This window comes from Talpa occidentalis, unplaced genomic scaffold (genome assembly GCF_014898055.3).
Source record: "Talpa occidentalis isolate TD23 unplaced genomic scaffold, MPIMG_talOcc4v2.1 talOcc4.5, whole genome shotgun sequence".
NCBI lineage: Eukaryota > Metazoa > Chordata > Mammalia > Eulipotyphla > Talpidae > Talpa > Talpa occidentalis.
In genome coordinates this window covers 52801305-52824594 of record NW_023604861.1, presented here as the reverse complement: position 1 = coordinate 52824594, position 23290 = coordinate 52801305, and the positions used below count along the sequence as shown (strand labels likewise).

Sequence of the window (23290 nt, the reverse complement as noted above, 5' to 3'; positions counted from 1 at the left end):
AAAATAACAGCTTATACATTTGTTTTCACATATATTATGGACCATATTCCAGAGCTCTTTGCTCTAATACCAGGGTATTTGCTACCTTGATAACTGTCTAGAAAAACTGATAAACTATAATTCATTTTGAAAACACATTTTTGACCTTTAAGCATTTTTTTACTTCATTAAAATATTTGTGAAAAACCACCCTTTAAAATTAAATTGTAGAGAATTTTCTCAAAAAAATTTACCTCCCTCTAAATAGACAAAGGTGGCAATGTTCACTCTTTGCTAATAACGTGACAAATGAATGATTTGTTATGAAATGGATTGTTAAAATTCAGATTACAATGAAAAGAACATTACTTTCTCCCTTGCAAAATGAGAACGAAGGCTTTAAATATAAATAGCTAATGACGATGATGACACCAGTGAACACTAGCTGAGACCTTAACGCGGGCAAGGGCGGGTCTAGGTGCTGTGCTGTGCTGAGCCATCACAGCCTCAGGTCTGGCACTATGTTTACTCCCATGTTACAGATGTTACGACATGTACCGAAATGTAAACAGAGGCACTAGACACCTTTCCCGAGTCATTCACTACTTAGTGGCAGAGATGGTGTTTGATCCAAATTCTGGATTGAGGGCTCGTCACTCCTCTGCTTCATTGCCTGTCAGTGGTGACCGTGAATTACCTTTATAAGCTACCCCCTAGCTCATATGTGTTTCGTTTTAACTTATATATTTAATCTAGTTTTGTTGTCAGTGTCTATAAACCTGCATGTCTGTGAATGAGTTTATACAGAGGCATGTGTATAGAGTCAGAGATGACTATTTTTGTAATTCCAAAATTGAGCTAGCTTAAGCAGGGTTTATAGGAAAAGACTGCAGTCCCTTCTCAATTTCTTCCCAGGATATAGAATGCATTCAGGCTGAAGAGTTAATCAATAAATTGAGAACGCTTTAAATATGTTGCAAAAATCGCTATTTTATTTGCTCTATACTCAGGTTCACAAGGAAGGAAAAAAATCAGCAAGCTGGTATGTCTTACCAGGTGCATGGCAGAGCTCCGAGGAGGATGTGGCTCAATAAGCAACTGAGATGGCGTCTGTCCAAAGTTCTGTATCTGTGCCTCCATGGCCTGCAGGGGAAGGAGAGTGAGTGTCATAATCAATATGCATCAGTGAGAGAGGTCAACTCACTCTTTGACAATGCAAGTGTATCCCAAGTCAGCCATGAAAAGAGTCCAGAAAATTCACCGTGCGCTCTTCTCTTTGGGTGCAGAGTCATCCAAGTGTTAGTATTTTGTAGACAAGCTTCACTTCTCCTTCCAAACATGCTTCTGTTAACCAAGTCACTATTCTTACTCAAAAGCTGGGGTTAAATGTGGGACGTTAACCTGTGAGTACATGCAGCAGCTGAAGACCAAAAAATGCTTCTAACACTAACTGCAACACATATACCTTAATAAAGTCCTTTGTAAGAAGGAAGGTATAGGGATCTCTAATGAAATAAACTTCTGGAATCTTGATGGGAAAAAAAGAATGAGACATAAATTCCACCAGTGATACAAATAAAAATTGAGAAAATCATATGTTTCAATCAATTCAGAGGTCCAAATGTAGAAAGAACACTAAGACTTTGTATAATGATTAAGTATGGCAAAACGTTCACTACAAAGAAGATATTTTAGTGTGATTTGCTGGTTAGGGATGAATCCTGGATTATTACTGATAAGGTATTAATTCACTTCTCTAAAAAATTTTCTGAAATTTTAGAGAAAACTTACTCAAAGTGAAAAAAATTCCTTAGGCATCTTGAGCTATGCAATATTTCTTTAAAGCTGCTACAGATGAAAACATTAATGAGATTTTATAGATACCAATGAAAAAGAATAACTGCAGACCTCAAACTGTCTGCACTGTATAATATAACTTTTGTGTGTATGTGGGTGTCAAAGAGATAATCTTATAAAAGATTTAGGTGTTTCTTCTATAAATAAATTCTATAGGCAAAAAAAATCAATATATTAACCTAGACTAACAGAAGTATTTTTGTGAAATCTGTAAGTATGTAATTTAAGTCAACAAGGAGATGCATAATATTTACAATGATCATTACTCTGTTACCATGCTAATTTCCCACCTAAAATTGTGTGCAATTTGGTTGCACATAAAAGTGAAATACTAAACTCATTGCTGAGTGCTTAGCAGTGCAGGTAAGTTGGTAGATGACTCTTGTTATGGCACTGCCACTAATCCTATCACTATCTACAATTCTCATTTATAAAGTACTTAAATTTAACAATCTATCCTGCTAGCCTGCATTTTCAAGAAAATCTTTATAATAAAAATGTGAATTTTCAAATTTATTAGCAATATTACATGTGAATGTATCATTATCTGCCATATTTTAGCAATTGCATAAATGGCGTTTTGGTTCTTTTATTTTCAGAGGCAATAGGATGAATTATTAAATTTCTTTAAGAGCTGTCCAATTTTAAAGTATACATTTATTTGCATGGTGTCCACTCATATGCAAAGTCTGACTATTTAACTAAATTATATTCACATAGATACCACATTAATTTATCTCCCCAGCGCAACTTACAGTTTTAAAAGGGGAAAAAAAACCCAGCTATGATTAAGTTCTCATTATTAACAACAAAATCTTGAGAATTTTTGAAAAAACAAAACAAAACAAAACCCAATAATTTTACCATTAAATCTACCCTGGCTAGGTACTGTTCAAAACTTGGTTTGCTGCATCATGAACAGCTAAAGTCTCTCTAACAATAGATGTTATTGTTTGTGTCTTTACTCCTCCAGAAAGAGTAAAGAGTGTGGTTGGGGACCCAGAAGTAAAATTAAACATATTTTAGCCTCTAGATCAGTGCCTTGCCCTTAGAAGGCAGTCTTTAAAATGTTCATAGAAAGATGAATCAATAAACATGCTCTGCTTGACTTTGTGTTTCAGAAAGGGAGGCTTTAAAATTATAGTAGAAAATTTTATGAAACCGACTTAATTTCTAGAAATCTTGTGTAGAGTCCTCCAAGGCATCCTGCCTCTGATCTTTATATATATATATATACACACACACACACACATACATATATATACACACACATACATATATATATATACACACACATATATATAAATAATGTCTTTTAGATGGCAACAGGATAAATTTTAAGTTGTGATGAACCTCACCCATTCACTATGACAAATCTATTCCTTACATTTAATATTTCTTTCAAGACTAAATTGAATCCCTCTTTCATGTGATCTACATCACACGCCTACATGACTTAAAGGATCTGATTCCAATATTTACCTGTTAGCTCTCTTATAGTAATCCTGGAGCCTTCCAATAATTTCTTACCTCAATTTAAAAATACACAGCTCCTTCTAATCTTGAAAAAGCATGTCATCCCTTTTAAGTTCTGTTTCTTGTCATTACCAAAATGTTTGCATGGGCAATGAGTACTGATTGTCTACTCCCCTGTCACTTGCTTTCTGAACTCTTCCACTTTTAGGAAGTCTTTAGTGTCCTCTTTCTAGTAAAGAAGGGAGGTTCTTTGTAAGGGAGAATGCCCACAGACACACACAGCCCATTCTGCCACCTATGAAGCATAGCAATTGAGTAGTTGTTCTGACAAGTAGGTGTTCTGACAACTACTCCCTGATATAGGAGAAAAAGTCTCCCTTCATGCTAACTGTGGGCAGAGTTCTAACTGTGGGCAGAGTTCTAAATCTTTTGCAGACTCCCTAAATCAAAATAAATATCTGTATTTATTTATACATATAAATTAGTATCCATATTCTCACAGCATGTTAAAAAATACCCTTTGTCATAGAAGTTAGCACACAATTTTTCAGATATGTTTGCTAAGATTGTGAATTTTTGCAGAGAGGGCTGTAACTTAGTCCTAATAGACTATATTTGCTGACTACAGAAGTGGACAATAGTGACATATTGTTCAAAACTGAAAGGGAGCTTAGAAGAAAAGCATGGAAGTAGAGAAAGCTTCAGAGTACTTTACTTTTACAATTTAACCATAAAAAAATTAAGTAAATGAACATTTGTTGAATGCCTACTTTATGCCAAGGAATGCTAAATCAAGGACCAGACCTCCCTCACAAAGTTTTCAGCCCATCAAGCAGTAGGGAGACCAGGGTGGAGGCCAGCCCAGAAGCCAGGGAGCTCACCAGCAAGCTAGGGAGCTTAGGGAAGGATGTGAATATTGAAGTCAGGGTGGAGGATGGGAAGGAATTTCCTGGAATAGTACATGAACTGAGGTTTGAAGTTAAGTAGGAATTAACTAGTCAACAGCAATACAATATATTCTTTGTCGGGAACTGTTTAGGAAGGACTAAAAAATAAATTAATTTATTAAGGGTTTTAAATTTGTTATATATATTCTTAATTTTATAAAAATTACTGTTGGGTATTTTTGATTCATCACTATGTACTTTAGCATTTCTTCTTCTCCCCAGAGAAGACAGTCCAAGAAATAGGAAGATTATAAAAGAATTTAAAAAAAAAATACCTTATGGGAAGTTCTAAAACACGGAATTCCATAGGAGTTGGTAAGGAAGTGAAATAAATATGAACTGAATTATGCACAAGGGAACAAAAACAGTAAATTTGAACAGTATATGTATTTTTCAGATTTCATACACAGATATGACCCATAAATCAGCTCTGCTTTTATGTAATAATAAAGTTTCATTAGAGAAAGTTTCTAGTAGGGACAGTTTCCCTTTTGTCCTGTCCCTATTTTCTGATCATCCCTTTCCTTAATTGTGTTAGGTGGTCTGTAAAATTCTCCAAGGATTACAAACCATGTTAGAAAATGAGCTATATCTCCTTTTTTCTTACTTAGTTGCAATAAGCTGTCTCTGGTCTTTCAATTTTTCCATAGGTCAGGGCTACCATGTTTGTGTCATCTATGTCGTGTACACAAACACCCTGCTTAGGAGCAAATGAAGGCCAGATTCTACCTGAATTGCCAAAGGAAAGAGTACCTTTGGTAATTCATCCTCCTAAAGAAGGTGTCCTTTTTAATGTGCACAAAAGGGCCATGTGCACTAGCTATGGCTGTGACAGATGCCTTATTCCTCTGACCTTCTGTACCTCTTACTTAATTGCTTTTTTACTTTTGGCCTTTCCTTCCAAGAAAGTTCTATTCTCCATGAATAAAAATACATGGCTGGGATTAAATCCTAGAAAAGGAAATAAATATGGTGTGGTATACGTGTGTTATTCATATACCTATTACTATGAAAAACTTCACAGTTAAGGTAAAAATAAATGAGGCAACAAGTAAATCACAGCACAAAATGATGCTCAAAATAATGATGAATTCAAAATATCATAAAACAATGGAGGTGCTAATTTTGGTGAACAATCATGCCTTCTCCCTCCATTTGTGTTTACTAGTTCTCTCTCCTATCTCTTCTTTGGTATGCAGTAGGTATCAACTTCAGTTAACCTTGACTTTTCCACCATGAAAGTCAATTTAACCCATATGTATATATATTCATGTAGAATCTATGTAAGTTCTAGTCTTTTTTTGTAAGTGTAATTTATTATTGTCCTTTGAAGGAAATACCATCAGGTCTAAGTGTCACAGGAGAGACAGGATGAAGAAGCAAATAAAGTAGGCTGTCAAATGACCAATTCATCCATTTCCCTTGCTCTGTACAATTTCTTAAATTGTTTTCCAGAAGACTCAGCATTTTATAAAGTACTATAAATTATGCTGCCTGCAATGCAGAATATCACATTATATTCCTTTTATTGGTCAACTATAGACAATTTTTAGAAAATTAAAGGGAAAAATAGTTAAAGCGTTAGTTAGCTTCGGGACACAGAAAAAAGATCTTCAATAACTTTCCTTGCAATTTTGTTTTTGTCATGTATATCTCCTGCTTAGAATGATTATATTGATTAAAAATAAATATTCCTTTTTTACCAAAAAATGCAACTTTGACAATAAAATATGTGATTTACATCATCTTTTTTTTCCTACCTCTAATTCTACCAATTCCATACCAAAAAAGGAAAAAGTTGCCAAAAAAGGAAATTTGAAAAGTCTGAAGTGATAAAAGGGAAGATTACTTAATAGCAGACTGTATTTTAACTGATAGGCTTTTGCTTCTGGTTTATTGTTGTAATAAAGCAAGATCATATAAAGCATTACTTTTTAATGCTGGAAAATCAGGAGAAAAATAAGTCAAGCAAATAATATCTGTACTTTATTATTCTTGCTTTATAAACATTAAACTATATAAAAAATTAAAATGCTATTTTAAATTCAACTGCTTCTAGCTTTTCATTGAAACTACAAAATAAGAGAAGAAACATTTCCCTCATTTGAAAAAAATTAGAATATTCAAGCAAATATTTGGTAACTCAAGTAAAAAGCACTACATTTGCTTCAACTATCAGACCATGTTAGATAATATTTGAGGGAGGGGATTCTGATTTATTTACTAGCCTCAGTTTTGGTTTTATTCTTCCACTGTAAATTTAAAAAAAATGAAAGAGACATCTTTATGCTGATTTTTATTTCTTCTTTGGAATGATAAGTTATAATGATGGCATTGCATAATTGACTTAAAAATGAATATGAAAACAAACAAGCAAGCACCATTGCTTCTAGATAGAAAATGCTCTACCCATAACATTTTTTTTCTTCAAATTAGATCAGTCAAACTCATGCAATTTTTCTACTTAAAAATAAGTATAAATCAACTCAGGTATGAGAAGCACAGACATTTTACTTTCTTTTTTTAAAAAAAAGATTTATTTATTTAGGCATACAAGAATTGGGGTAGAGACCAGAGGTGCGGGGGGTAAGAGGATTCACTAGAGACAGAGCGGGGAGCAGAACAGGTGGATCTACTGAAATACACTGCTGAGGGGAGCAGCGGGTGAGACAGGAAAGGTCTGCTGTGCCATGTGGGTTAGCTCCCTGGCTGGGGATTGTGCTGTAGTGCTGCAGATAGCTTCATAGTGCTGACTCTTAACCATTTGCACCACCAGAGAGGCCCGAGCACAGGCATTTTAACACATTAGGTAGTGGCTGTCCTACCCTGGATGTTTGAAGTAAGTCTGCTAACCCTATAGCAGTGACTCTCTCAGTGGGAACAGACAGGTGGGCTGGGCCATATTCCTTGTGCCTGGGAGACTGGCCTCCACAGACTACATCACTATTTCTCTTGCTCTCTGACTTCCCATTACTGGGTTTAGCCAATGAGAACTTAGGACAGGAGATAAAAAGGGAAGGGATCACTGCTTGCACAGTTTGGCAGTGGTTGGGTTGCATTCCTCCACCTAACCCATAGGTGTGTTGGTTGAGCTACTTCTATCTTGTCTGATAATGGCTCCCCCTTCCCTTGTATCCTCAGTCCTATGGATGCTGATCTCGGGATGCTTCACTTCTCATTGTTCAACTACTTTATCCCGTCCATGTCTTAATATCTAGGGATGCTATTAAACTCTCATTAATGCTTTAAAAAATTTAACCTGGGCCTCCCTGGTGGCGCTGTGGTTGAGCACTGGGTTGCAAAGCTGCCCGCTGCCTCTGCAGTGCCAGTTCCATCCCCGGCCACAGGGGAGGGTCTCACATGGTGCGCAGACCTCTCCTGTTGCGTCTGCTGCTCCCATCAGCAGTGTGTTTCGTCAGTCTGCCTGCTCTGCTCTCCGCTCTGGCTCTGGTAAATTCTCTCACCCTCCTGTGCTTCTGACTGTACCCAGTGCTTGTATAAATAAATAAATAAATCTTAAAAAAAATTAACCTAACGAAAGTTAAACATATCATAACATTTACCATCTTAACTATTTTAAATACACCATTCTATATCATTAAGTACATTTACATTATTGAGCAACCAATACCCAGAACTCTTTTCATCTTGCAAAACTGAAATCCTGTATCCACTAAACAAGTCCTCATTTCTCCTTCTGCCTAGACCCTGGAAACCACACTTATACTTTGTGTTTGTATGAGTTGACTACCTCATATAATTGGAATTATATCACATAATGCCCTCAAGGTTCATTCATGTTACAGCATGTGTGAGAATTTTCTAAGGTTTTAAGGCTAAATTAAAATCTTTTGTATATGCAGTCATGCCTCTTAACAATGGGGATATGTTCTGAGAAATGTATCATTAGGCAATCTCATTATTGTGAGAATGTCATAGATGGTATAGACTATTACACATGTAGGTTATCTATACCATGGTGCAGACCATTTTTGATTGAAATGTTAAGTGATGCATGCCTGTATATAACCATATTTTGTTTATTCATTCATCTGCAGATGGACCCTTGGGTTGCTTCCACATCTTGGCTACTGGAATAATACTGCTACAAATACGGTGTACAAATATTTCTTCAAGATCCAGTTTTCAATTAATTCTTTTGGATACATACCAAAAAGTGGAATTACTGGATCAAATGGTACCTCTATTTAATTTTTTGTCTTTAGAATTTGCCATACTGTTTTCCACAGAGGTTGCACTATTTTACTTTACCACCAATAGTGTAAAAGGGTTCCAACTTCTCCACATTCATGATATACTTGCTATTTTTCTACCCCTCTTTTTTTTTTTTATAATAACCAACCTAATGGAAGCGAGGTGGTTTCTTATGGCATCTTTTCACGTGTTGCTGGCCATTTTTATTTTTTCTTGGAGTCTTCATTATCCCTTTGAGAGGGTCCATATTGATATCATGATTAATACAAATGGGTATTTATGTAAAATATATAAGAGAAATGTTGGCTAGTGTTTGCTTTCATTTTTTTTTTTTTTTGAGTAGGACTAATCAAAATATGGCTATACCCAAACAAGAGACATTTTTATTGAGGATTTGGAATACTTGAAGGATAAACACTATCACAAACTTCTCAGGGGAGACAATGGAATCTCTTTGTAATCTGTATTTATTATGCCTCAAGAAGAAAACTGAAACACTCTTCTGAAAAATTTAGAGACTGGCTTACCTGGAAGGAAGGGTTTTAGCAGATGGTCTCTTAAGGATTCTTTTAGGTTTTCTGTTCTTTGCTAACTTTTGGGTGGATTATTAAATAGTACATAGAGACTCAACCCAGAAATGCTTACTGATATGTGAGAAGAATAATTATAACATACTTGCTAAATTCTGCCTGTTGAATAATTTTATATAAAGCAAACTCTATGCTGGTTGATTCAGGAGAGAAAGGAGCAGTGGAGGTAACTGAGGGGAGGTGGTAATGGAGGAGGTGGAATGAGAGAGATGAAGTAGCACAGATGGTGACCTTTCTTCACAATATGAAATAAATTCACTTGGAGCATCTGATCATGGGAAAAACATAATGAAAATAATAAAAGCTGAAAAGGATTTCCTTGGTATATAAGTTGACAGCAAGGAAAAAGTTATCAGGTGGTGATATAAATATTCCAAAATGAAATGATATGCTTTTATTCAGCAAAATTCAGATTTAAAATATTTGTAGAACAAAACATTGTTCTTTGACGTACATGAAAAACAATAATCAAGATATACTATATTAAAATTTCAAATGGCTCTAGTAAACTCACTGATATGTTTAAAATCTTTAAAAATGAGTCAAACATCTAACTGAAATGCTTAGCCACTTACACTAAGTAATGTCTTCTCAACAAACTGAAGCACACAATATGTTTTGAATAATTGTTAGTTTATGCTGAGGTAACTGAATGATATAACTGAAATCTATGTCAATAGAAGATAAGGAAACCCTTACAGCTATTTCTGTTACTAACACCAGGCTGCAATTTTCACTCTTGTGTAAAACATGACTTCAGATGCTTATGAAAGCTTTTGCTGTTAAACTTCTGAAAATCAGTAATTAGCACTTTTCAACACCACACAATAACAATAACACAAAGAGAGAATGCGAGTCTCATATAAATGACACATTTCTTACTTTGACTAGCTGCATTATTTATGTTTTCCTTGTAGACGATTGATGACCATGGACTAGCTAAGGACTATAGTAATTACGAGAAGAAAGATAAACCTAAATTAAAGATTTATTCACTAATCAAAATTAAATGTGTGTCATTAATTTCCTTGATACTAATTTGTATATAGAAATTCTATTCATCGAATTTTCACAACCCAAGCTTTATTGCTGCAGATGAGAAACAGAGAAACAGATACATTTGAACATATGTTCCTGATAGTTTTATACATCATAATATTCTTCTTGCTCTCAAAGTGATTCTTTAAATTTAAAGAAGCCCAATATGTATTTCCATTGCAATAATTTAAAATCTAGGAGGTTTCTTTGGGTTTTTGTATTTCTCAACATTTTTATTCAGCAAATCTTTTAGTAATATAAGGGGAAAATTAAGATGACTTTAAGGAATCTTTGCCAGCCATTTCACTGAATTTTTTGGTAATCATGTCTCAGAATAATTACCCAGAAGAACTCTGAACCCCTCTGTAGGAAGACAATTAGGCATTGTGGCTCTTGTTACATGGACAACACTGTGGTACAACTTACTTAAGTCATCCCAAAGGGTGGCGTTGATGTCACTTGTCAGATCAGAGAAAGAAGTTAGAAATGGGGAAAGGAAAAGACGAGGTATAATGAAGTCACAGAAAGAATAGTGACGATTTCAGAGATCATTAATGTCACTATGAATACCTTCATTTATACATCAGGATAAAATGGGGGCTAATTTTTTCCTTATAAATTTTATGAATTTACTTTCAAGGAAAGTCAACATTGTAGCTGTTTTGTTTGAAGACAAATATGTTGGTTCTTGACAGCCATGTCCATTATCTGTAGTAGCAAAGAATATTTCAGAAAAAAAAAGCGCGAAAATTGAAGTGATCTGTTCTATTTCCTATGGGCATATTTTCACTATAGCTGATTCAAAGGAATACTGTTATTCTTGTCAGATCAAAGAAAGAGATAAAAGTATAAAATATAACCTAAAAAGACCAAGGAATATTAGTAATAGAAAATTAGACAAAAATACCACTTATTTATGACTATTAGTAACATTAAGATGTGCTGAATGTTTTAAATATTTCTAGCATAAATAGATATACGTGTGCCTGTGTATAAATAAATACTGCATGTCCCATAGGTTCTAACAGTTTGCCAGCAAAACAGCCTTTTATGATAAGTTTCTGTTAGATACAATTCCCTGTCAGAGAAGGGATTTATATCATTTTTCAGTCTGACAGTGTCAACTATCACTCTGACATAGTAAAATAAATTATTAAAGCAAAAGCTCTTCCAAGTTATGTCATTTAATTGTTTTTATATAATAATAATCAATGTCTATATTGTTCTTCAGAGGTTAGAAATAATTTTTCACATATCTTTTCTCCTATGACCCTCAAATACAGCCTTATGAGTACAGTAAAATTCCTGTTAATCATTTTCAGTGGGAAAATAAAGGGTATAAAAGTTAAGTGATTCTCTTAATGTGACTCAGATATTGATGGTGCTTTGATACAACCTGCAATCTGATTTCTGTGTTGCTATCATCTGTTGTTATCATCTTTTGTTTCATAAAACAATTAAAAAATGAATTTTTTCTACTCATTGTAAAAGAACAGCCAACACCCTATTTTTGTGTGTTTGTTTAATTAGTTATTGTTACTTATCAACTATTAACTAGGTCATAATGCATAGCATAGTGCCTTTGGAAATCTCAAAGAATGACAAAACATGTTTTTCTGGGTCTTGATTAGAATGTTCAACAAAATGGCTGATAAAGATTTCCTAAAACCATCTTAAAATTTCCCCCTATGATTACTGGAAGTTTTACTGAGTTGAAAATTTTAAGAAACCCAAATCATAAAATAGAAAGAAAAACCTTACTGTTTAAACTAGTGAAATAGAAATCCACATGGGTTTCCCTTTAATTTTTTTATTATTTTTTTAAAAGATTTATTTATTTATGCACACAGGGGCGGGGGTACAGGCCAGAGATGTGGGGGGTGAGAGGATTCACCAGAGACAGAGTGCGGAACAGAACAGGCAGACTGATAAAATGCACTGCTGAGGGGAGCATCGGGCAAGACAGGAGAGGTCTGCTTCGCTATGTGGGTTTCTCTCTGTCTGGCCGGGGATTGAACTCATGCTGCAGAGGCTGTGGATTGCTTCATAGTGCAGTGCTTAACCCCTTGTGCCACTAGGGAGGCTCCCCCTTGTAGGCTAAAGAAAATATGTCAGGCTTTTCTGCCCTCCCGCCATCAGTAGAGATGATGGATCCTTGCGGTCCTGAATGCATGCCTGATGGCGGGCACCTGGAGTAGGGTGTGGGCATAGGTAGATGGGATTCACCTGGGCTGAGACTGGGCTTTTAAGGGCGGCATCACGGGGACGCCAGCAGCAGAAGCCGAGAGAGAAGCAGAGAATGCCAGAGAGCCTGATAGAGTGGAAGACTTGCTGGGGGCTGGGAGGCCTGCCAGCCTCCCGGCCCCCTAGCACCCTTGTCTGCTGTGTACTGGGTAAATCCCAATAAAAGACCCGCAAAAGCCACTGAGGGCTCTGACTCCTCCTTTACCCGGTCTGCTGAATCATAGAAAACCTGCACCATGTCCAGTTCCTGACCCTACACCCCCCCTTTAATTTTTTTTTTTAATAGAGGCATGTTTTTCATTTATTTATTTGTTTGTTTTGTTTATACATGCACTGGGTACAGTCAGAAGCGCGGGAGGGTGAGAGAATTCACCAGAGCCAGAGCGGGGAGCAGAGCAGGCAGAGGGACCGAGGCACACTGCTGAGGGGGGCAGCGGGCGGCAGGAGAGGTCTGCGTGCCATGTGGGACCCTCCTCCGGTGCCCGGGGAACAACTGGGGATCGAACCGGTCCCGCGGAGGCCGCCGGCAGCTTCGCAACCCAGTGCTCAACTGCTGCGCCACCGGGGAGGCCCCCCCACCCCCTTTAATTTTTAAGAATGATGTTGGAAATCAGAAGAATAGCATCACTAAATAAGCATTATCTTCTGTTTTTAATTCTTAGACTATAAAAGGACAAAAGAAATCCTGTCTCGGAATCAAAAGAACTCACCTAAGTCTGCCTCTGATGCTACAGAGCTGGAGGTTTTCGGGGAAAAAAATTACTTAATAAAGAATGTTAGGGTAGATTACTGTAGGGTAAGGAAAAAGCATCAGGTTTTTCTGCCCTCCCGCCATTAGGATAGATGAGGGAACCCTGTGGTCCTGAATGCATGCCTGATGGCGGGCACCTGGAGTGGGTACACCTGGGCTGAGAGACTGAGTTTATAAGAGTGGCGTCGCGGGGACACCAGCAGAAGCCATGAATGAATGGAAGCCGGGAAAAGAAGAGAAGCAGAGAGAACGCCGGAGAGCCCAGATAGAGTGAGGATTTGCTGGGGGCTGGGAGGACTGCCAGCCTCCCGGCCCCCCAGCACCCCTGCCTGCCATGTGCCTGGTAAATCTAAATAAAAAACCTGCAAAGCCACTGAGGGCTCCAGGACTCTTTCCTCCTTTACCCGGTCTGCTGGATCATAGAAAACCTGCACTGTGTCCTTCCTGCCCCTACAATTAGCTATTTTTAAAAGGAATGTATATGAAATGCCTTGAGACATCTTTTCAAAATAAACCTGCTTTTTCCCCCTGTATCAAACACATGAGTGATGAAATGAAAGAAAAATTTTACTTTATATTTTTTTTATAATTATAATAATGTGCTAGGTCCTGATAAAGCAGGTACAGGAGACACAAACACATGACACTATCCAATGACACTTATGATCTAGTCTGGAAAAGGGGCAATAAATTAATTCATGGCAAAAATAAATAAAAGAGATAAACCTGCCTAATCCCCCTGCCTGGATTTTCTTCGATGCCCACAGGATCGGGCAGGTAACAGGTAACGCAGAATTAAGTGGGTTGAGTAAATATGCCATGTGTACTTGAAAATAGTAGAGGGAGAAAAAACAAATAAAATTATTAAAAAAATAGTAGAGGGGATGGAAGTGGGGATATGGAGGATATAACAGTTAAAAACTTAGAAACTGGGAATAGGTACATAGGCGTTCATTATACAGTCTGTTTTTGTAGGATCAGTCTAATTAGTAGATGACTGTTTCCTACAATAATATTTTAGGAATATTAGTCACTTGTGGAACCATCTTAAATGCCTATTCTTATTTAGTAGGTCAGGAAGACACGAGAGTCTGAAGTTCTAATAAATTTCCAGGTGATGTTGATATTTGGTCTATGATCACCTTCAAGCTGCAAGGAGTTAGAAAACCATGAGATGAGATAATTACAACTAGAATATCCTATTTCCTAAGCAGAGCATAGGATGGAGTTTCTCAGCCATTATTAGGTAGGTGAAAATGTAAAACAAATCACATAATTTCTATGAATATGTAAACAAGGAGAAGAAATAATATTCATTATTATGCTTAAAAAACACTGCTCAAGTAGTCAGCTGAGCTCATCTATGAAAAAAAAGTGTCTGAAGATTATGATGTAAGCCAAGACTTAAGACAATTTAAATATCATCTAATATCCAACAGATCCAGTGTTTACATATTAAGAAGAGCTTTGTACCAAAACTGTCCTGTCATGTTTCTGCCCAGAGGCTGTCATGATAAAGTTTATTATCAATTACTGCCTTACAAGTATAAAATAAGTTAAGCTGTCATATTTTTCTCAGCTAGAGATCCTAAGCTGTCAAAGAACGTCAATTTAAAATATGACATAGAGAAGAAAATTATCTGTTATTCTGACCTCTAATTTCTTGACATTTTAATGCCATAATTGCTGTGGTTAGTGCTGCCTCATGATTTCACCTGTCAAGAAAGAATGAATCAATAACCTGAAGTCATTTCTCAAATTTTAGCACTAACTTCAAAGCTCTACATTATAGGCAGGTTGTGGTTTTTTTTTTTTTAACAAAAGGGATATTTTCAAATATTAAATACTTCTCTTTGTAAACAGTTAATCAGTGTTTAATTTTATCTTTTTTAAAAATTAAAAATCATCTTCCTTAGGCTAGTTGGAGTTTAGTATAACTGTAACTAGGTTCCCTTGGCTTTATCTATGTGAAATGTAGTGATCTTAGTATTCTAAAAATACTAATAAAAATTACCAAATAAAAGGAATGCATCAAACTCAAAGGATTAACATTATGAACACTGCATTTTCCAAGAGTTGGGGTCCCATCACATAGGTGGCATCAGCTTGCTCAAGTCACAGCACCACGCACAGTGCAAACATCTAGGAACTCAACACCTAGGAACTCAACACAGATGTTTCCATAAAAGGTCTTATGCCTCCAAAAGAGCCTCCTCAAAGAGGAAATATAAAAATAAGACAGCAAACATGACCACTAAATAATGAAGAGATTAGATTGTATTCCACTGATCTACAGGGTTCTTCCCTGTGACAGCAGATGCCAAGTGTTTTTATGTTGGCAAACATGTTATGTATTATTTCTCCTTGATAGAAAGAACAATTGATTTTGGCCACATTAGATAGTTCAGATTTAGATGACCTCTCTCACCCTTGGTAGTTTCTTAAATGTTAGCACAGAACTTTTGTGGGGCTATGCTATGTTTGTTGAGTAGAGGAGGTAAGAGAGGAACAATGAACCCATACCCCTTGATATCATTTCATTTGTTATGATGAAATGACATACCAAATAGTTCCCTAGTGGTCTTTGGAAGATGAGGTGTCTTCCTAAGTGGTGGTGAATTGACCCTGAGACACAGGATCTCAGCTGACTTGCACATGGGCCTGTGCTGGATGCTGAAGGAAAGTACAGTGTTCCAGACATGTGCTTGTTACCTGGTATTCTGTGAACTGACAAACATTATTGGATCGGGGAGGCAGAGCAGGGACTTGGGAAAGAGGGGATACATATTAAAGAATGGTTCTGGAAGTTTCATTAATGGAACTTCAGCATTTAGCAAATATGTACTCAGAATAAGAATGCTGGAAGAGGAAAGCCCTGAATTAAGGTGCCTAGCACTAGTCAGTCCATCAGTGGGAAGTGATACATAGTTCAGACGGTCTCGATAACAAACAAGTAAACTAACAAAAAAAGCTTGAAAGGAACACATATTCATGTACTATTTCATTAGGAAATCCTACAGATAGAAAATTCAGGTCTATGCATAGTTTTATCACTGTCCAAAGCAATTGTGATTATTTTGTAGAAGAGATATTTTTATAAAATTCAAGTAAAAAATACCATCTTCAATATAAAGGTCTCAAGTCTCACTTCATTTTCTTTTAATTTTCTCATTTATTACTTTACTCTCATTTAAATATGAAAAATTATTTTTTTTACCAATTTTAATGCTGCCTTGAACTTTCATTAGGTACAATATGCTTAAAATATTTTAATTTTGCCCAAAAGGATTGATTTGCGACTTTCTTTGTAAAGATATAACTTTATAATGGATAAAAATGTATGATAAAATATTCAGGAGCAAAATGTCTATGGTATTTAAAAGTCAAAAAAAGTTAGAGTTGGTCTTGAATTATAAGCATAGGCTATTGCAATTATTCATTTTTTTCTGACTCTGATGGTATTAGCTTTTAAAGGGAGAATATAGTTTGTAAAGCATTTATAGAAATGGGCATGTATTAAGCAATAGCATATTATTAAGAGAATAATTATGCTCAGAATTACCTCCTAAAAATAATCTCATTAGAGTTTGTTTACAATTGGGGATAGGTGAATATAATGGTTTGTAGAGAAAATACCTATTTCATTGAAATACATAATATCTGACTTCTCTCATTCATTCATTTTCTGTCTCTCTCCAAGCTTCAGGCAATAATTCCATTTCCTGTGCATATAATATAGTATAATATTGTGCCTAATAACATGCGTGCAATGTGTGCTCTGAATTTTTAGCCCTAAGGGTCCAATGATCAATGATCATGAGGCTCTTCCCTTTACTTTCGTTTTCCCTGCTTGAAATCAAAGAAATGGAGGCATTTTGTTTTTATAGAGGTATATAAGAAATAACTTTATGGGTGCACATTTTTTTTTTGTAGAGCTTTAATTCCAAAATCTCTAAGCTTTGCACCTTTAAAATTAAAAACAAAAAAAATTAAAAAGCATACCACAGACTGGAAATGTAGAAATGATGACTTGTTTTGCATACAGCAGATGGCAGCTATCCAGAAGAATGGAAGCCTGGGATATAGCTTCCTTGCAGCAATGCTTATCTAGCAGCTGTTGCATCTTCACTCATTTCACCTATCTGAACCACTTTGTGTAATGTGGAAGTGATTCAAATAGTACTTTATATGAATATTTTCATTAAAAATTCCTATAGCCTTATTATACCATATAATTCTCCACTGTTAGTTATAAACATTTCAGAGTGAGAACCCAAGGGATAAAATGCCATAACCTCATCTATTTTATAAAAACATTTTTTGACTGGCCTATCTAACAGGTAATCTTGCTTTTATTTATTTATTTTAATTTTTAATTTTTTTAAACAATATTTTCTTCCCCCCACCCTAATCTTGCTTTTATTAAAAAAAAAAATACTGGCAGATTATTTTAATATAATTATACATATTTAAATATTCAACTGGGTTTCATTTATTAATACAATTTAAGACATTGAACACATTAATGGAAATGCGGAAGTAAAAAAAATAAAATAGGGATGCATTACATCTGTAATTCAGAAAGGAATAATTTGGTCTTATGACTTGTTTTTGACATCAATATTAATTTTTTCCACATTTGTCAAGAACCTGAATTATGTTTTATAAAAAGTATGTTGAAGTTTATAGGGAAAGAGACAGAAAATCAAATTTGTGTCAAATCTGTGCCGAAGAGATGACAGAAATTGTTGCTATAATGTGGTGCTCGACACTTACCTCCCTGAGCACAGGGTCCGTGATGCTGTCCAGGTTCACAGAGCCTTCATAGGTTAAGTAGTGAAAAACATTCAGAGCGCGGACTGCTTCTGGTCCTCGCTGTTTGTAGCCAAATATGAGGTCAATCCACTGATGGAGCTGGCAAGAAACAAATTCACTTTCCAGGGCCTGAAATGAATCAGGAAAGAAAGGAAAGAGTGTATAAACATGGCAAAGCCTTCTCATTTTCTCTTGCTTTGAACTATTCTATACGAGCAGGAAATGCTCTTTATTTCCTCTGTGTTTTAGATTTTGTGTTCCTAAAAACTGTACACTATAACCTTTAATAAAATATGGAGCAAAAAGAAAATTTTTTCTTTCTAAAATGCTTACCCTTCTCTGGCTCCAATATGTTTAGGAAATGAATTTTAATACTAGATTTCTTACATGTTTAAAAGAAAAATAACTCGAAATACAAATTTTAATGCCCTTTTACAATAACTTTATTTTTAATTTTTAAACAACATTAGTTTGCAACTATACAATTTTATCACACAAGTTGATATACACTTATATTCCAACCTAAGGTCACCAAATTTTCCTATAACACTATAGTAGGAAATACCTTCCTTCTGATATGAAATAAGTACCATCATGCAGTTTTGAAATCAATGGACAAATTTAGATGTTTACTACATAATGGAAAACTAAGAAATTATTGAGAGTCAATGACCAAACTAGCTTCCAGAGAATGTCAGAAGAAAAAAGAAAAAAGGTCTTTAATTTCCTAAGAAGCCTTCTGCTTACCATCGTGGTATCAGCAGTGACAATCACTGCATCCCTTGCTATGCCTCTCACTTGCTATATTCTTTTATTATCAATTTCATCTGAAAAGTCCACTGATTTTAGCAACCTGACAAAAAGAATCATAGAGCTTGTTTCTTAAATTTTAAATATGTGTAGCCATATAAAACAATTTTCTAAATTCCATTTGTCACTAAATATGTAAAAGGAATCATACTGGGGTGGCATAACCCTGACATGTAAGGTGTTGAAAGCAATTTAAAATTTGCCTGATTAATAAATTATTACTTAAGTTAGTAATTTATCACTTCGAATTTTTTCTTGAATGACACTTTTCAAAGTTTTTGGCATTTTATTTGCCTCAGTTATTATGAATGTTTCTCACTTAGAAATAGGAACAATTAGACTTTATGAAAGGGTAGTTTTCATAGTAAAACTATATAGAGTTTCTATACCCTCTGTCTCATTGGTCTTGAAATACAATTCAGACTGGAATACAGGAAACAAGACAAAAGTACAAAAGAGATGGTTAAAATTCTACATTGGTTATATTTAGTTGGTTTGGTAAACTTGTATAAATGATAAATAAATAAACTCAATATAATGAGTTTTTTAAAAGATTTATTTATTTATGCATACAAGAGCTGGGGTCTGGGGGGGGGGTGGTTTGAGAGGATTCACCAGAGACAGAATGGGGAGCTGAACAGGCAGATCTACTGAAATACACTGCTGAGGGGAGCAGCGGGCGAGTCAGTGTGATGTGGGTTGAGCTGATTGTGGGTCCTCACCCACAGGCTTAAAAGGGACTAACAATGAGACTGAACTGCAGGTACACACAAAAAAGGGTAATAATGGGTTTATTTACAAAAATGGGGAAACGAAGAAATGAATAGCTTAGGGAGAAAGAGAGAGAGATAAATTGGTGAATGCATCTTATCAGTTCCTCTGAGCTGGAACTGCAATAGCATGCTAAAAGCCGGCAAAACCAAGAGCCCCCAAGACCCACATGTCTGGTTATATACCAACCCTGGCTACTTAACTCCACTCAGTTCCCAGCAATCCTCCCTTCTGCGGTGATGACATTATGGGATTTGTAGTTCATGGTGTCTTGGTTCTCTTTGGTCTGGGAATGGTGGCGGGAGTGTCCATAAAACCTATTTGTGGAGTTTGTTCAGGACATCCTTTACTCCTCACAATACTGTCTATTAAATGAGCTGAGTAGCTTGAGTGTTACCTGGAACAACTTGCACAGGAAATGGAGGCATTATTTCTTTAAAATTTGGTAGAACTCACCTTTAAAGCACAATGACTTTGGATATTTGGGGAATGGGAAGATTTTATCATTTAAATTTCCTTAAAGCCTATAAACTTCATTTCTTCTTGTGCTGATTTTGACACTGTCTATTTTTCTATTTTTAGTTTTTTCTACCCATTTCATGCTAGTTTAAAACTATTACTTCATAGTTATATATCCTTAACTATTTAAAAAATTCCAATATCTATAGCTAGTTACCCTATTGTATTTTATATGTTAGAGAGGCAGCAGAGTGAATCAATAAACAATTAATTGTCCTTAAGTAATTTGCCTCAGGTTTTTTTTGGGGGGTGTTTCTAATTAAATGACAAAGAAACACTAAGCTAGTACATTAAACAGATATAGTCTTATGGATTGTCTGTCTTACTAGTAACTATGCAGAGAGAAAAGAAAAACCAGTGAGAACATTTAAAAGCTAAGTCTGGTTCTAAATCAAATGCATATCTAAAAGTGGATTTTAGATATTAGGCAATTAAAACATGAAGGCCTATGTAAAGCTGAAACCTGACAGAGACCTTTAACTGTACTCTAAGCATATTAATCTGTTACTAAATTCATGCTGTCTATTTATTTGTTATTTTCAGAACTACATTTTTATGCACATATCCATTTTGGACTTTAAAATCAGACTTGAGTATAAACATGTACAATTGAGAATTATAAAGAAATACTTGATTACTAGACTACTAGGGTTATAATGATCTTAATAGCTTGCTTTATCTTCTTCTTGGTATCTAAAAGCAGAAGCAATTGCTTTAAGCCTAGATAAACCAATTCCCAATCCATAACTCTACCCTGGGGATCTGGAAGGAAGGAAGTAAGGAGTGAGATTTAAACCAGAGAAGATATCTTTTAGATGGATAATAGTTACCTAATTCTAATTTCCATATTGTCCCTTGGGTATTAGATGGCAGAGAATTCTTTTTCTAGCAACTGTAGAATGATGCTTCTCTGGCACTTGCAAATAAAGGAAACTCACTAGTGGAATTAACTGTAGGAGCGAATGTTTATTTCCCCAAATTCTTTTATTTAATAACACTGAATTCCTCTTCTAGACCACAGCAAGAATGTAACCAGTATCATTTTCTAATTGCCTCAAAAATCTGCTTCTGATACTGAAAAATTCTCTAGTCACATATATTCAATTGGATAACCAGAACATCATATTGTTACTTCTTCTGCAGTGTCTATACTAACATCATGATTAAATTGCAGTTGTAACTATTACCCAGGGAATGATACAGTTGTTTAAAATAAAAACAACATAGTGGTTTTTAATGTTTATTTTAGGGGAACATAAACTATTCTTATTACTTGATTGCTTACTGGATGTATACTACAGAGGACTATTTTTCATTCCTACCCTCCTAGTTTTCGTTCTCCACACGGACTACTGCAATAGACTTCAGCCTCTTTTTAATCCCACCCATTTTTGCACCCTGCTGGTGCAATAGGTTTCTTGAAACCCTGCTCATAATGTCATTCTCTATTTCAAATCTTCCCAGGTTCTTCCTAGCATTACACATACAGTGTAAACTTTACCTGACCCCTAAGGCCTTTCAAACCTAGGTCCCACCCTCCCCCACTATTTCTTAGGACTTCTTGATACATTTCCTTGGCTTCAGTAGCACAGACAAGTCACAGCCCCAGGCACATGGCAGCTGGTCTGACCTTTGAGCCTTTGTTGCTCTTTTCTCTTTAACATGAAAGCATTTTGTCCTCCTGCTTTTTCAACTGATATCCATCCTTCTTACTCAAGTCCAATGTTTGTTTCCAAAGTTACCTAGCACAGTCAATGATTTCTTTTTTAAATTTCTATGACACTAGACAGTGTTATAGGGCAGCCCCGATATTAAACGGGTTGCCTGGCTGTGGGTCCTTACCCGTGCACTTAAAAGGGACTTATTAATATTCCACTACAGGCACACACAAAAGATTAATAAAAGGTTTATTTACAAGGGAAAAGGAAATAAGGAAAATGTACAACTCAGGGAGAAAATAGGGAAATAAAGTCTTTAATGCGTCCTACCAGATCCGCCGACCTGGAAACCCAAAAAGCACTCTCAGAGCTGGCGGGAAGCTGCGAGTTGGTGGAGAGCCAAAATGGGGGAACCCCTACCAAAGCCCGCGTGTCTGGCTTTACACCAACCTGGCTGCTTAACCCCACCCTCAGGTCCCAGCCACCTTCCCTTTGGTGGTGATGGGATTTGGAGTTCCCAGTGTCTTTGGCTTTGGCCTAGGGTAGGGGTGCAGTCCACAAAGCCTGTTTGGAATTAGCTTTAGGACATTCTATTCCCCCTAACAACACTTTCAAACTTGACATACTGTATTCCGTATTAGAATATAAGCGTTTTGAAGATAGGGACTGTATCTAATACTTCTTTTGCATTTTCCATAGCTCCTAGTCTAGTATTAAATAATTTTTGCTTAATAAATATTTACTGGTACATTAATTAATCAATAGGAAAATATGTTGGTCATAAGAGGAAGAAAGAGAAATGTCAGGAAGTGAGGGTGGCTGTTATTCATTTAACAAATATTGATGGACGATCTGATATGTGCCAGATATTATTCTAGATCCTGGGATTACAACAGTGAATAAAAAAAAAAACTTAAATCCCTGCCAGAGAGTTTACAGTGTAGTGGTAAGAGATGCAACAAATTAAAAAACAGAGAGAACAGGCCCACAGTGGAGTCCTTCATATGAGGGCTGAGAATGGGGAGTGCTCCCAGACTTAATACCTAATCTCATTCTAGTTTCAGGCTCTCCCAAGAATGTAATCTTAAACTAATCAATAAATGGTTTTCTAGATCAGCATGATAATATTCCCCCTTCTTCCCCTGTGGGAAAATGGTTTTACCTGAAATAAACCTTCCTTTTGCTAATAACCTTAACCTACCTTCTTTCTGTCTAAAACTAGGCTCCCTCTTTGGGTAACACAGGAAAATAATTCATGAATGTTTAATAAAGCCAATTAGATCCCTGAATTTGTGAACTTTGCTTTTTAACAGACAAAATCCAGATAATTAGTAAGATATGTAGTAGATCAGAAAGTAATGAATACTAAGGAAAAGAAAAAGACAGTAAAGAAAGATAAGGAATACGTATGGGGGAGGGGTTTACTAATTTAGAAGAGGTGGTCAGAGGTTTCCTTGAGTTGGTGACAATTAAGGACCACAAGGAGGATGTGAACTATATGAACATCTGGGGAAAGAGGATTTCAGAGGGAATAGTCATTCATTCATTCAATATGGTGCATCTATTATGTGTTAGATAGTGTGTTCTATGCCCCAGGGATACTGTGATAAACAAGACAAA

The 23290-nt window shown here is 35.8% G+C and overlaps 1 protein-coding gene across 12 annotated transcripts in view; it reads right to left on the bottom strand.

Moving 5' to 3' along the window:
- Positions 1 to 23290, bottom strand: part of NBEA (neurobeachin) — a 575782-nt gene that overhangs the window by 21983 nt on the left and 530509 nt on the right. For 7 of the 12 annotated variants that reach the window (XM_037527157.1, XM_054701654.1, XM_054701655.1 and 4 more), the window contains 3 exons: positions 17874 to 18041; positions 1445 to 1507; positions 1033 to 1122 (listed from right to left, as the gene is read on the bottom strand). In XM_037527157.1, coding sequence (XP_037383054.1) covers positions 1033 to 1122; positions 1445 to 1507; positions 17874 to 18041 — 321 coding nt within the window. The remainder of the gene's footprint in view (positions 1 to 1032; positions 1123 to 1444; positions 1508 to 17873; positions 18042 to 23290) is intronic. The other 5 variants (XM_054701657.1, XM_037527165.2, XM_037527164.2 and 2 more) reach the window with 1 other exon arrangement.